Below are 16,382 nucleotides of genomic sequence, written 5' to 3'. Positions count from 1 at the left end.
ACTGACGCATAAATTACGTGAAAAGGACAACTGTGACTTTAAAGAAGAATGGGAACCTTTTACAAAGTATTTAAAGAAACAACAAAATGAACTGATCTCCTTGGCAGGTTTTGAATAAACAAACACAAACTTACTATTGGTAACAAATAGATAGATAAATTGAGGATCATTACAATTTGATAATATGCAGAAAATAGCATGTGCTTAGAAACCAGAGAGAGGAGCTATGGGAAGTCCGGGGGGGGGGGAATTAGGGGCAGAAATGAGGATGATATGTTTTTTATAAATTGTTATGTTGAAATTCTCAATAAAAACTATTTTTTTAAAAGAATAGAATCCCACCCACCCAAGCTGTAGTCTGGGAAACCAAAATGAGTGAGTGTGACCATTAATATGGTTAAGGTGACTGCCTCCTTTTCTACAAATCTTGTGTGATGAGATTGACAGAGGGGCCCTTTTGGTATTTCCACCACCCTCAGAAGTTCAGGACTGGCAGTCCAAAGGAGGGCATTCTCTGTGGCATCCCATAAACTGTGGCACTGGCTCCCCACAGTGAAGAGTTGGCATATTCATTGCACAGCTTTCACCCCACACTGAAGGCGCACCTTCTGGCTCTGTCCTTTGATATCCGAAGGACAACTGTGCACTTTTTAACCAACTGTATTTTTATATTGTTTGTAAATTGCTTCATGGATTATTGCTTTATATTTGGGAAGCACAAGCCATCCCTTGCCTTATAGGGGAAAGGACTGTAGCCGAGTAGCAGAACATTTGTTTTGCATGCAGAATATCAGTCTCCCAGGTATGGCCCTGTCTGAAATCCTGGGAAGCCGCTACTCATCCGTGTAAATACTTAGCTAGGTAGATGAATGGTCTGACCTGCTATAAGGCAGCTTCATATGTTCCTATGGTGGTAATTTGCTGGGACTTTATGGTGTGGTGCAGGTAATAAATTCAATAAAGGCTTAAGTACCAATTGACTGCAGGCCAACAGCAGATGGAGAGCAGCCCAATTTGATGAGAAAAAGATGTGGCTAAAAGATCTCGGGATGCTAGCTCTATAGACAGCACTAAAGGCCTTCAATCAGTCATGGGTAAATCAGTAAGATCCGACAGCAAATAAAATGCCAAGCCTAATCTTGATAACACAGATGCAGAAACAGTCACCAAAGTTGGAAGGGACCTCCAAAGTCACCTAGTGCAGCCCCTGCAATGCAGGAAGGGCACAGTCAGGCAGCCAAGTGGCCTAAGCAAAACAGTCACAGTGAACCCTCTCCCCTTACAAAATGTTCCGTACACACACACAAAAAAACCCACTGACAACATGGCTTGTTAAAGCTAAGAATTGCAGCCTCACAATAATTTTAATTTTCTGCTTCACCAACCTTTCTCTTTCACTATCCAAAGTCACAGAAAAATTGCTACTTTTTGCCAAAGAGAGCGATTAGTGGAGGGCAGAACTTTGCTTTCCTACAATAAATATGGAGGGGAAAAACAATATTATATAAGCATTGTGTTGCAACCCAAATTACCCAATTCAGCTAATATAAAATGAGCCCATGAAAGGCTACGGAACACTAAACACAGCCCAGAAGCTTTTCCCAAAATGGAATAATATAGGCAGAAGTCAACACACTGAAATCATGAGCGTCCTAGATGGGTTTTCTCCAGGTTCCAAGAGAGAAGATCGTGAACGTTTGGCTCCTACTCTAATCCTGCTTAGCATACCATCTGAAACTGGGCTTGTGACAAGTCATGCCCTATACAACAAGAACAAACCATGGTTACAGCACGTCTAGACAAGTAAAACACTGGATGATATGCTAAGGCAAACCATGGTTTGATTGACAGCAGCACAGCAGCAGCAGGAGCAAGGAGAAACAAAGCTTCCGCAATCTCCTCTCCTGGAACCAACTCGCCATTTTACGCTAAAGCATGTTTCCGCTTTGTGTTGGACATGAACAGGGTCATTCTTATTCTTATCATTTTATTTATACCTCACCCATCTGTCCGGGTTTCCCCAGCCACTCTGGGTGGCTTCCAGCAAAATAATAAAACGTCAAACATTAAAAACTTCCCTATACTGGGCTGCCTTCAGATGCGTTCTAAAAGTTGTGCAGTTCTTTTTCTCCTTGACATCTGAAGGGAAGGCATTCCACTGCAGAGAAGGCCCTCTGCCTGGTTCCCTGTAACTTGGCTTCTTGCAGTGAGGGAACCACCAGAAGACCCTCAGAGGTGGACCTCAGTGTCCAGGCTGAACAAAGTGGGTGGAGATGCTCCTTCAGGTATACTGGACCGAGGCCGTTTAGGGCTTTAAAGGTCAGCACCAATACTTTGAATTGTGCTCGGAAATGTACTGGGATAAACTAAGACATGATGTTAGCCTGCCATTCCCACCCCCACCCCCCGACCAAAGCATAGCGTGCACAGAGTTCTAAGAAATGAAGAGATGTAGGATTAGCAGTTCAGAGATCAATAGTTATGTGGAATATACAGCCGCAGGGTGGCTTTTCACTGACATGTATCCAGAGATCTACTGCTAAAAATAAGCTTGATGTATCCTTTTGAACGTGCACCTGTCTGCATGGTGTTCCCCAACTCCACAAACAAGAATAAGCCCAAGAACGTAGAGCAGGCAGAAGCACGTTTACAACGGAATGCAGATAGCTGACTGCAAAGAAGGACTATATATGTATAAAAGAACAGCCCTTGGCTACAGCTCATGGTTAGCAGGGACAGAGTTTAGCCACCAGCCCCAGTTCAGGGAACACGCTAAGCCCAATGCTGGCTTAGAGCAGCATGGCAATACAGAGGAACCTCGAGTTGTGGACGTAATCCATCCCGGAGGCACATCCGCAACTCTCAAAGCATCCGCATCCAGAAGTGCCATGTCTGTCTGCACACATGCGCAGCGTGATTTAGTACTTCTGCACATACGCAAGCAGCGAACCCAGAAGTAACCCATTCTGGTACTTCCAGGTTGCCGCAGGACGCAACTTGAAAAGACATAACCTGAAGCAGACGCAACATGAGGTATGACTGTAAAATGTGGAGGGAAAAGGCAGCTGTTAGTTCCTCTCTGGGAGCCCGCACATTCACGCTGCCTCCGTAAGCCATAGTTTGGCTCTTCTAGATTGGACAAATGTGCAGGAAGGCAAGCCATTGTTTGGCTTTCTGTGTCAAGCAAGTCAGCTCAGTGAAGGTGGAACCAAACATGGGGAAAGCTGGCCTCTGCATATGGCGCAAGAGTGGAGATTAGCCACTACAGAAACCCCAATTGCCATTTGTTCCAATTCAGCACTAAACTGAAGGTTTCTCTGGAGGAAAGCAGCCAGGCAAAGGGAAATGTGGGTGAGCCCTAAATGTGTCAATGCTATGGTTCAGAAGACACCTGTGAACACAGGGACCTCAAGTCACTACAGTCCAGGGAAAAGGGTCATCTCCCCACCACCAAACAGAATTGGACAGGGAACATGCAGGCACTCTAAAGCCCGCTTCAGATGTTCAAAAAGGACACATGAGATGCAAACAAGGAAGGGGGTGCCCTGACATTCCTAATCAGCAGAACACACTCAGAAAACACCTTCAGAAGTGTGCGGTATCTATCTGAGTGAACAGATGTGTCTCTGAAATGCACCTAAAAACCCACTAGGGTTGGTTCAAATCAAATATATATTCCTTGCATTATGCCAGTACTAAAATAGGAGCTTTAAGTTTAGCATTTCCGTGCTTGCTTTTTGGGGTACATGAATGCATTTTAACTCCCCTTTTAAATACTCCCCTAGAATATTTTGTGCATGTCTAGAGACTCAATCCTGGAGTAGCCTATAAATCTGTCATTCCTCTGGCACATCGAATCCAAATAGCTATTTTCTTTCTTCCTCCCTCCATGCTACAAATTAAAGATTCCCACTAGAAAAGTACCAGCAAAAAATAATAACACTTGATCTAATCTGAGCTCTGATCTCTCCCTCCCCTTCTCTCTGGTTATATATGTATGACATTTTTAGCTTTGGGGCACTCAAAAGTCTCCCTGGAGTACCAGACATCAGCAGCAGCAGCCTGAATGTTTGTGACAAGGAATTTCTGACATAAGCAGATCAGAATATTAATATCATGCAAATAGAGCCATTAACAGTTTTTCCTAATAACATTAGAAAAGGACAAGGAACCCTCAGGCAAGTTTTGAGTCATGAAAGTGGTCGGGTTTAACATGAACAGAATGTTTATTCGCTGCTCAGGCAGTTTTTCCATGTAGCCGAAATGATCTTCCCAAACACATAAAGAGACGCCTGCTGGCCTCTACTGGCTGCACTCAGAAGTGTTCATTTCTTGGAATTTGGGCGGGTATCCTCAGTGAGAAGATTGCTGCCTCTTCGAATGACACCTTGTCCAACACTACCAATTATCCCGCTGCAATTCACAGAGGCAGGAAAAGAGAGTAAGCCTTGCACAAGCTTTGCATGCAAGAAGAAGAAAGAAAAACCTCATAAGTTCAATTCTGGGCATTTCCAGTGAAATGGAATGAAGTGACAGAAGAAGGGGGAAATTGCTGCTTGAGGCCCTGGAGAGTCAGTCCAAGGGGTGGTTAGTGTCTCCCAGTGGGAGGATGGCTTTGAATTGAAAATAAAACTGGTCATCTCATAATGCCTTTATACAAATCTATGGTGCGACTGCACTGGGAGTACTACATGCCATTCCGGCCACCTCACCTCAAAAAAGGACATTGTGGAGTTGGAGAAGGTTCAGAAGAAGGCAACCGAGCTGGTCAAAGGGATGGAGCAACTCCCCTTTGAGGAAAGGAGAGAAATCCATCCATTCCTCATCTCCAGTCTCAGTCTGGTGCCAACATTCCACTTAGCAACAGTTATTGCAAAACATCTTCCCACTCAACTCCCTTCTGCAGACCACGCTAGGCAAGACTCTCTTCTGCAAACACCTGTCTGTCCTGCAGACAACCCACCCCAGTTCTCACCTCCCAAATCTCTCCCACTGGAATCCTCACTATTCTTGATCTCTACTCAGGGCCTTCTGATTTCCTGTGGTGACTTTCTGCCAGGTGGCTCATCACCCACTGATAAACACCTTTTACCTCCCTGCCCTGAAGGTCAAAACGCAACCTTCCATATTTCTACAAGGATATGGGGCACATCAAGAGGAAAGGTCCAGCAATGTCTCCCAATTATTATTTCTATAGCATTATCCATGTTCACGCCGTTCCCAAGAACACCCCCTTCCTCCCAAATCCACTGCAATGCACAAGAGATCCTCTGCAGAGAAGTCACTTTTTGGATTCCCAAAAGTAATCTCATACACGGAACTATGCGCCCGAAAATCCTATATACTCATGTCCAGACTTTCGAATCTTACACACTGAACTTCAAAAAACCATATGGCCAACAGCTACAAGCTTTAACAACCAATCCCTCTTCCCAGGGAACTCTGGGAATTGTAGCTTTGTAAGAGGACCAGATACCTCCTAACAACCCTCAGCACCCTTCATAAACTATGGTCCCAGAATCCTTTGGGAGAAGTCATGGCAGCTTAAAGAGGTATCATTGTGTTTTAAATGTAATGTGTGACCATGGCATAGGCTTTTGGTGTGATCCTGTAGAGATCTTTTTATGTTCAGAGACACAAATATCATGCCGTTTTGCATGATTTGTACATTCAGCTCCTAGTTACTGTGTGAAATTGGCACGTAGGTGTTATTTTTACGACCACCACTCCAGGCCTAAGAACCATCATTAGTCATTGGGCATTGCTCTGTTATTCCTTTGCTGGGATTTAAAATGAATCAGTCCTCACATGTTTCATTTCCTGCTGAGACCGCAAGGAGGTTCCCTGCGCTACATGTCCAATTATGACTTTATCACACTAAGCACAGTGGGAAAATTACGATCAGATACTCTTAACATAACCAAATTAACCGCACTAAGCAAGAAAGCAAGGGATAGATTTCTCTGTGAGCAAGACTCATCTAACATGACAGGATTCTAACACCACTCAATTCATTCTTAAGACCGAGGTCTCCAAAGCAGAGAGGAAATGAACAGCTTTCATACGGCAAAGTGGATCCGCTGCTATTAAATGCAGTTTTAAACAAGGAGTTGTATGCTTCAGACAGGCAACAGAAGAGGGTGGGGGGGAGAATAATTCCCTCCAAACCAGGAATAATAACACTAAAAAAGGGAGCGGGCTCTTCTTGGAACCGATCAAACAAAACGAGCTGTTCATTAAACATGTCGTGTCTGCTTTCCGCTTAGGCAACTGAATGACCCTAACATTCCTAAGACTGTAGAAATAAGCAAATCAAGCAAATACTATAAGGCTAATCTAAAAACAGGAAAAGGCTATAATTGACAAATAATAAGTCCTAAATAAATCAGAGATAGGCAAGATGTTTGCATTCGAGGGCCACATTCTCTCCAAGTTAAGATGGAGGGGGCCACATGCCAGCAGTGGAAGGGGCAGAAACCAGCCGCCTCTGTAAGAGGTTCAGACTCAGGCATAGGCAAACTTGGCCCTCCAGTTGTTTTGGGACTACAACTCCCATCATCCCTAGCTAACAGGACCTGTGGTCAGAGATGATGGGAATTGTAGTCCCGAAACATCTGGAGGGCCAAGTTTGCCTATGCCTGGTCCAGAGTGTGGCAATACAAGAAAGGGCCTTTTCTGCAGTGGCTCCCCATTTGTGGAATGCTCTCCCAGGGAAGCTCGCCTGGAGCCTTCATTACGTATCTTTAGACCCCCGACAGAAACATTCATTTTTTCCCAGGTGCTTGACTAATTAAACCATCTATGGCCTTTTAAACCATGAAGGGGTTTGTTTGTTTTTTGTTTGTTATTATGTTATGTATCTTTGTGTTTTTATATTGTAAACCACCCTGTGAGCCACAGATGAACGGAAGTATAGAAATGCAATAAATAAAAAAAAATGGAATAATAAAAATAATAATCCAGAGATTAGTACCAGCCTAGACCAGGAGGACTGACTTGGTTCCTAGGTTTCCAAGTCCTTACTTGCAGTCATACCTAGTAGCAGCTCCTACAGGCAAGAAGACAGGGCAAACACACACAAAATGTTGCTATCTTTAATCAGATTATTCCTGGGGGTGGGTAACCTCAGCTCCTGAACCATGGATTAATTTTTGAACCAAACACAAAGCATAATGAAGAGGCAGGATAAAATCATTGCCTAGTGATACATTTCATATTTTGTTCACAAAAATAAATATATGAGAGATGCTAATCAATATTATCTCCAGGATTCTCAACTTCGCAACACCAACCTGGTGAATATTGTGTTTCCAGTATGATAAGAATTCAAATTAATTCATGCTAATTGTAATTCTAGCCTTAGAACAACAACAAAAAACACGAATATTGGCTTTTCAGTCCTTTTCACATTTGCATCAAAATTAGCATCGAAGCAGGTAACTTCTGTAGAACACACACAGAGTCAGGCAGGCAGAAATGAAAATTAATACAAATAACCTCTCCTCTCCTCAGAAATACTTCAGCTGAACTAAAGAGATACAGGCCAGATTCACATATCACACTAAACCAGGGGTATCTACGTGGCGTCCTTCAGGTGTCGTTAATTCCAATTAATTTTAAAAGCAACTCTTTATATATGAAGTCCACAGCGGGGTTTGAAGTTTAAGGGGGTGGTGGAAATAGCAGATTATATTAAGAAACCTGATTAAGAGGATGAAACCCAGTATGAGGGTACTTTAAAATGCAATTATATGTGATTACAATTATAAACATTGAGGGCCAGTGAGCAGGAAGTCATTAGCATTGTAGAATAGGATTATACTTATCAAGTGTTAAAATGTAATTTTGAATCTTTAAGTGAAATAAAATGCTAATATCAAGGAATTCCACCCTTTGGAATTTCCACATTTCCTACTGGAAAGCACGCCTGGCCATAGCAAGAGGAGCAAAACCCAGTTCTCTGGTGGTCTTTTGGGTTCTGCCAATTAAGGCTGGATACTTCAGCATTTCGGGCCAAAGGTTGATGGGTCCTTGGCTGAGGCAGATCATGGACGTGGAGCCTGAGAAGGTGCATAGAGTTAAGTCAAGGACCCGCCACCATTTCTTCTGGCTCATAGCAGGCAAGAAAGGGCAGGAGCAGACGAATAAAACTGCATCAGCAGCACTGAATTTGCATTCAGAGACACCCCTATATGTTGCAAGGGGCTTAGGCAGCTTCTGCTGGCAAAGGGAGTCCAAAACTCGCCACCCATTGAAAAAGCAGTCATAAAAAGCGATTCTCATTTTAATATTAGACACTGAAATGCCATTTTATACCTCTTTTATTGAAAATCTGCTGCAAAATTGCAAGTCGCTGTGTTTAATAATGTCTCCAGACAAGAGAAATCTAATTATATATAATTTCTTATGCTTTTACAAGGTGATTTAAGAATACGTGAAGGAATGAAATTCTTTCATTTTAAGTCCAATACTGCCACCCAGTGTAGGATTTCGGTGGTTAAAAGCTCAAGCAAATGGCTGCAAATCACACTTTATGTGGGTTGTGTGGAAGGGGATAATATAAGCCTTGGCTTTCCTCTCCCTCACATCCCCTTGAGGTAATTGGTTAGAAGGTGATTAACAAGTTAATAATAACAACAACAGCAACCAAAGCCATTCCTTCCTGCTTCTGTGTTAATCTGCATTTTTTTAAAAAATCAAGACAAAAATTTGTATTTCAATACATTTTTGTAATGCATTTTCTCACAAAAGTCACATTTCTAAACAGTTTTTGACAGGGGCCTTTCTTTTAGCTTAGAACTGCATTGCTAAATTCAGAAAAGTCCAAATCCAAAAGGATAACTACAGTATGTTCTGATCCACACATTAGTCTGGGAAGTGCAGGATAGGTCAGTACAAACCAGAATCCACAAAATATCAGATTCCGACTTCAAAGTGCAACTATCGGAATGACAGCGTGATGATGTCAACAAGGCACCTGACACTTACGCAGCCGATTTTGCTTTGCTCCCAAAGTTTTGTTCTCCTTTCGCTAAAAGCGTACGAAAGTGTTAACAAACCAGTGAGTGACAAAGCCCCACTTCTAAGAATAAAATTCAGCCTTTAGACTGCATCTCTGCAGGTAGATAAGGACCATCTGTTATGTAGGCCCCACTGTGTAATTTCAGCCACACTTAAAGGGAGGTAAGAAACAAGAGACGGCAGAAGCTAGAGGGGTAAGGTGCCACTTACCATGAAAAACTCCATTGTCCACCAAAAAATGCCGGCAGTACTGCAGACAAGTTCTCTTATCCAGGTTCCAGTAACTCATCCTTAGGAGGGTTTCTTCTCAGCATGAAAGACAATTCTCCTGCAAAATTAAGGAGGGGTAAGAGTCGGTAATGCGAAGGTAATTATTAAGTTGAAAGGAAGAACAATTCAGTGATATTAGTCCTGATAAAAGAATTCTTTGGGGATTATTTCTCATATATTAAAAAATAATAATAATTCCTGCTTTACTCAAAATGCTTCAGCAATTATTGGCTGGGGCTGGACAACTTCTAGTTATCCGCAATTAGCCCATCATCAAGGTGCTTAGGGTCACTTTCACACAATTACCGCCCACTCATAGAAAGAAGGAAGAGAAACAGTTTGCATGGAGAGGGATATGGGTTTGACAATGCAGGTATTCAAGTATTCATTGCTTTCTCACCCCATCTCAGCCTACACCAGCCTCACCACTGAGCGGAGGGAGGAAGGAGGGAGGTAGCCAGTCTCTGTTGGCAGACAAGGAGGCAAGGTGTTTTGAGTACAGAACTGTGTGCATTATGTCACCTGCACCTCCTAAGCTAGCCTGCCACCCTTTAGGTGTGGTGATGGATGCTCTCCAATCTTTTCCTATAGATCAAAGCAAAAGGTACTTTTATGCTCTGGTAGTGGCACTATGGGTTAAACCACAGAGCCTAGGACTTGCCGATCAGAAGGTCGGTGGTTCGAATTTCCGTGACGAGGTGAGCTCCCGTTGTTCGTTCCCTGCTTCTGCCAACCTAGCAGTTCAAAAGCATGTCAAAGTGCAAGTAGATAAATAGGTACCACTCTGGCGGGAAGGTAAACGGCGTTTCCGTGCGCTGCTCTGGTTCACCAGAAGCGGCTTAGTCATGCTGGCTGCATGACCCGGAAGCTGTACGCCGGCTCCCTCAGCCAATAAAGCGAGATGAGCACCGCAACCCCAGAGTCGCCCACGACTGGACCTAATGGTCAGGGGTCCCTTCACCTTTACCTAGCTTTCATTTACTTTTTGCAGGATGAATACAGCAGCTTCATAAGTAAGCACACATTAAGTTACTAGCCTGCCCTTTCTTTATTTCTACTAGCCAGCCAAAAGAGTATTATTTGGCATCTCCAAGCCCCCTTCTCCGCCAGCAGGAAAATGCAGCATTGGCAAATTATTAGCCTGTTTTCCACCAAGTGGGCAGCCCAAGGAGAGATGCAGGCCAAAGGATGGGCTTCCTTTCCTCCACAGCAAGCAAAGAAACCAAGAGGACCTTTCTTGCAGAGATTTGCCCTTCTTCTACAAACCTGCTTATTTCTCTGCATTAAATCCCCTGTTGTCTATGGCTACCAGGTGAGCTGTAAAATGCAAAGTTGCAACCGTCTCCACCTAGACTGAGATATTGTGTTACAGCAGGGCTCGGGAACCCATGGCCCTCTAAATGTTTTCAGAGAGCAGCTCCTGTCATCCCTGGGCCTTGCTGGGTGGGGCTGAAGAAAGCTGGAGTCCAACAGCAAATCAGGGCAGTCCCTCCAGGTGTCCCTATTTTCCAAGGACAGTCCCTGATTTAGAGAAGCCGTCCCGGTTTCTGATTTGATCCCAGAATGCCCCACTTTTCCTTAGGACGCCCCTATTTTCATTGGAGAAATGTTGGAGGGTATGGAGTTATCCAAGCCCTGAGTTGTCTGAAGGCAGCCCTGTATTGGGTTTTTATATCTCTTTATAAATGTTGGAAGCCCGGTCAGATGGGTGGGGGATAAATAGTAAAATTATTATTATGGAATGGGACCTCCCTATTTTCATTAGAGAAATGTTGGAGGGTATATCAGGGGCCACAGGTTCTCCACCCTTAAAATAATGGGCACATGATAGAATTGTAGAGCTGGAAGGGACCACAAGGGACATCTAGTCCAGCCCCCGGCAATGCAGGAATCTTCGTGTTCAATGTGGGGCTTAGAACTGACAACCCTAAGATTAAGAGTCTCACGCTCTACCGACTGACCTATCTTTTCAGTGTGCAAGAAGGTTCTGTTCCAGACTTGGATTTAACAACTTGCCTGCTTTGTATTCTAGTGTGACCACAGAACTGAATCCAGGATGGAGCTATGCAAGCAAAAGCCACAATGGTTCTGTTATGAACTTCAGCTTTGAAGAACCAAAGCTCCAGAGATACAAGGGTAGCCCCTTATCCAATGGTGTTCCCAAATGCATCCCTCTGCAGTTTCTCCCCTTTGCATGAACTATGGAAAGAATAACTGCACATGGAGATGCTCTTATGGCTGCTCTGTCCCTGATGGTGTAAAGCCATATTCCACAAGGAAATGCAATGCATCCATTTTTTTTCCATACCGGCATATACAATATACAAGCCCTCCCTCCAGACATACCATAGGGGCAGGTGTTTTGCTAGCTACTCATGAGAGTTCCAATGAAAATGCATAATGAGCAAACTCATAAACAAGGCCAATGCAGTGAAATATCTATGTGAAGCTAAAAATACTGGTACCAAATGGGGAGGAAACCACCTCTATTAAAAAAACAATTACCCTCCATCAGCTTCTATGGTTTTGTCCATTGTTTGGAGCCAGGACCCCAAACAATGCAAACAATTGCCACTATTATTTTCAGCGACTAACATATAACTCATTAAGAAGTTGACCATTGGATTTCTCTCCACAAGGCCTCCTTTGTTCCCATAATCTCATTCAATTCATTTTTGAGAACTCTTTTCTTTAATCCTACAAATGATGCCTTGCAAAATCCAGTTTGCTCAATGCAGGGAGGTATTTTTAAGGCCAAGCTTTCAAATATGTGAATAGAGGGGAAATTGAAGTAACTGCCACATCACTTCATAATAGACAAACCGTTAGTCCGTCTAGCTGAATGCTATCTACTCCAGCTATGATTGGCAGCAGCCCTCTGGGGTTTAAGGTCTTTCTCAGCCTGATCTGGCTTGAACCCGGGACTTTTTTGCATGCAAACCATGCCATCCTGCAGCTCTTCCCTAGGACAGGAGTTGCAAACAAAAGGCATCCTAAGCCGTTTGGGGGAAACAAGTCATCATCAACATCAACTTGATGAGCCTCTTGCACAAGTAACTAAAAACCCTCGGTTTCACTGATAAGTTTTAACAAGTATGGTCACAATGAAAGGAAGGAAACAGATACAGACTCTCTTTTTTTAGTTCAAAGGATGGAGGGAATCAGGGAAAGAACTGGGTGTTTTAGCAGGGAGTGGAAAGTTGTTGCTTGGATTCCAGGTCTACCAACAGAGACCCAGCTTCTCAGGACAGGTCTAGTAAAACAGCTCGCCATTACTCACCCACCCAATCTGCCAGAAATGTAAACCTGTTCTCTGGTGCTAGTTATTTTCTGTTTGTCAGTTTATTTGTTCGTTGGTAGCCATAAATACTTTGCCTCCACATAAACATACGAACAAACAAAAAACCCTGCAGAAGCCCTCAAGACCCATTATAAGATGGACTCTATGAGTACACCAAATATTAGTCAAATACCCTCTGTTTCTATTATCAGTTTAACCTTTAATGCATTTTACCTTGTGAAGCACCCTGAGATTGTTGGATGAAGGGCAGTATGTAAGTTTAATAAATGATAATAATAAAATAATTTAAGAGCAAACCTGTGAAAATCACTGGGCTTCTTCCAGTTTGGAAGAATCTTTTAGTGTGGTAAAGGTAAAGGTAAAGGGACCCCTGACCATTAGGTCCAGTCACGGACGACTCCGGGGATTGCGGCGCTCATCTCACTTTACTGGCATGACTAAGCCGCTTCTGGCGAACCAGAGCAGCGCACAAAAACGCCGTTTACCTTCCCGCTGGAGCGGTACCTATTTATCTACTTGCACTTTGACGTGCTTTCGAACTGCTAGTTTGGCAGTGTGGTACTTAAGAACAATTCACATATCCGCTTTCAGCCTGACCAGTTCCATCTAGCTTGGCTTGCTGAATCTATTGCCAAGATGGCTAGAGAGGCTGCAAGATGCTAGGAACCAGCTCTCATTATGTTCTTACTTCCTAGAAATCAAAGAGGCAGGAGGCACATTTAATTTACACAATATTACTGCCAATCACATCATGCTCTCCCTGGAAGCCTTGTCCTGTTCCAAAGCAGAAGGAAGTTATCTAGGAACAATTTAAGTAACTTGTGCATGTTAAGCTGGGCTAGAGGATTAAGGGACACTTCTTGCAGCCTTCCTGGGGATACAGACATCAAAAGAACTTCCTAGACAAGCCTGAAAACAGCAAGAGAGGGAATGTACAATTTGTTGTCGTCAAATTACAACAAAACATCCACAACAGCAAAAACAAGAGCCTTCTGGTCAAAGAATCAAGATGAAATCAACCAGATTTACACCAACTATAATAACTCAGTGTCTCCATAGAACCCTGTGATTAAATACTGAAAGAATCTGAACTAGTCTAATTAGTTTTTGCCATCTAATAGATGGGATAAGATGTCTGTAACAGAATGCCAGTGACCCTGCCATTGGGGTAAACAGACAAAGAATCACAGTATAGGAAGAGAGAGGGATTGTTTTCTGAGAAATATTTAAGAAGACCACTTAGGCAAGGGGTGGGAAACCTGTGGCCAGTTAGGAGGCTTTAGCTGCTAGTGTCCAACTTGTGTTCAAGAGTGAACCAAAGATGGATTTACCTAAGCCAAAAGACCCTGGGAAAAGATCCTCTTGTCTTGACCTCATTGACCTTCTTGCCAGTAAAGATCCAGACACTTCATTTGATTCACCAGAAAGCCAGGCTACTATATTGGCAATAAGGCAAAATGATTTGTAAGCAAAAGGTCACCAGATACAGGTTTTGTATCAAAAAGCCCTTGCGTCTGGAGACGAGCATCTTCAATAAACCAGGAATTCCATAGAAATGAAGATGCAAACCCCACAGAACAATAAAGTCTGTGGACAAGACAGCCGGACTCACCAGGAAGCCACCAGCCACAGCCATTGTTTTTCATAGGTCCATTCAGGAGGACCATCCGCAGATGAGTCATTCTTGTTACTTGAGGTGCCCCAATCTACCTCTTACCAGAACCTGCCCCATTACATTATGGAAATTTTCTCGCCTAAAGCTTCTCCCCTATGGCCAAGCACACACACATACCTGGATTTTAACCCATCTGCTCCATTCCCTCATTTTGACCCCATCTCACTGGTCATCTTGGCAAGTCACCTAGACACACTTTTGGATCGCCAACAAACCGATTTAAGACCAAGTTTTTAACCTTGCTGGGTATATGTCATCTCTGTGGACCCTATGCCTGTATGCCGTCACCCTGAGCAAGCTCTCTGCACATCCCAGGAACATCTTTTAACTCACCACTGGAGTGTCCATGCCTAAGATCCTGTTTACTAATAAGGATCTGAAAACATGTTGGGCACAGACTCCAGACCTCAACACCCAGGTCTCAGCTTCTTTTAAATAAATACCTTCTTTTTTCTATAATCTTTCTGAGGCCCATCTGACAAAAAGAAAACTATGTTAAGAAAATACTGGGAAAGATTTGCCTGACAACCTCCATCAGAGCAAGCCCTACATGAGGGCTTCTGACTGCGCAATGGGGCTTTCCCTCCTTTCCTCCCCCTGCATCCCTCAACACCCCCAATAGTGGTTCGTGGGGAGCTGTGAGAACCCCCAGAAGACAACATGGGGAAGGAGAAGGGGGATATCTAGGCAGCCAGGGCTCCTCCGGATGACAATATCTTTTTGCACCAGGTCAGTGAGGACCACTTGCTTTTTAAAATTCTCCCGTATCTACAGAACTCCCTGTGCACCTTTTGGACGGTATCTGTAGGTTTCCCCCTCTGTGTCAAATAAGTGTTGTTTACTTTTTATAATACAAAGAACATGGATCTCCCTTGAATGGTTCTGGACTCTCCTTCCTTGCAGGTTTCTAAGCAGAGGCTGGATGGCCATCTGTCATGGATGCTTTAGTTGAGTTTCCTATACTGCAGGGGGTTGCACCAGAACAGGAGTCCCCAACCTGCGGCCCATCGGCTCCAGAAATCGCTTCTGTGCATACCCAGACGCCGAAAATCACATCTGCACATGTCCGTGGTGTTGGGAATCGCTTCTGTGCATGCCCAGACGCCGAAAATCGCTTCTGTGCAGGTGCGGTTTTTGGCGGCTAGGCATGCGCAGAAGCGATTTCCAGCACCATGGACATGCGCAGACGTGATTTTCAGCGTCGCGCTGCGCTGGTCCAGCCCACGGAGTGGGAGTGATTCGGCCCATGCCCGGTAAGCCTTGCAGACCCCTGCACTAGAACATGGGTAGGTAAACTAAGGCCTGGGGGCCGGATCTGGCCCAATCACATTCTCAATCCAGCCTGCAGATGGTCCGGGAATCAGCGTGTTTTTACATGAGTAGAATGTGTCCTTTTCTTTAAAATGCATCTCTGGGTTATTTGTGAGCCATAGGAATTCATTCTTTTTTCTTTTTTAAAAAAAATTATAGTCCAGCCCCCCACAAGGTCTGAGGGACAATGGACCGACCCCCTGCTGAAAAAGTTTGCTGACCCCTGCACTAGAAAGATGGCCTTTGGGGTCCCTTCCAGCTTCATGATTGTATGTTTTTCTGCTTCAACCATCTTTCATTATGTTCCTAGCATTTTATGTCATTGTATTTTGTATAAATTATTAAAAATTACAAATAAACCATGTTCTATTTACAAACAAAACATTTAAATAGCTACCTTTCTACCGGTAGGCCGGGGGGCATGGATGTAGCCAGGAATTTTGGGGGGGCAGGCTTTTGTAAGGCTATGCCCGGGGGGGGGACGGGGACAGAAAGGAAACAAGGTCAAAAGGGGGTCATGGTCAGAAAAAGATTGGGAAGCACTGGTTAGACCACAGCGTCACCCGCGTCCCTTATGTTTTATGTAGAAGGTACATGGTGGACCAGCTGAGGGGAAATTGGCTCATTAGCCTGCTGAACTGTTTCAAGGAACAAACAGTCCTAGGAATGCTTCCTTGGCTGCCGCATGCAATGTGAAAGATACAGTGGTACCTCGGGTTAAGAACTTAATTCGTTCTGGAGGTCCGTTCTTAACCTGAAAATGTTCTTAACCTGAAGCACCACTTTAGCTAATGGGGCCTCCCG

General features: G+C 43.9%; 1 protein-coding gene across 8 annotated transcripts in view; it reads right to left on the bottom strand.

Annotated features, from left to right (window-relative positions):
* PLCH1 (phospholipase C eta 1) overlaps nt 1–16,382 on the bottom strand; it is a 140,160-nt gene that overhangs the window by 111,790 nt on the left and 11,988 nt on the right. For all 8 annotated transcript variants that reach the window (XM_083442542.1, XM_083442545.1, XM_083442550.1 and 5 more), the window contains exon 2: nt 9,232–9,349. In XM_083442542.1, the coding sequence (XP_083298668.1) occupies nt 9,232–9,310 (79 nt within the window). In that variant the 5' untranslated portion in view covers nt 9,311–9,349. The remainder of the gene's footprint in view (nt 1–9,231; nt 9,350–16,382) is intronic.

The sequence above is a fragment of the Podarcis tiliguerta genome (assembly GCF_965153285.1).
Source record: "Podarcis tiliguerta genome assembly, chromosome: 5".
NCBI lineage: Eukaryota > Metazoa > Chordata > Lepidosauria > Squamata > Lacertidae > Podarcis > Podarcis tiliguerta.
The sequence above is the reverse complement of the archived record's forward strand: the minus strand, read 5'-3'. Positions and strand labels throughout refer to the sequence as shown.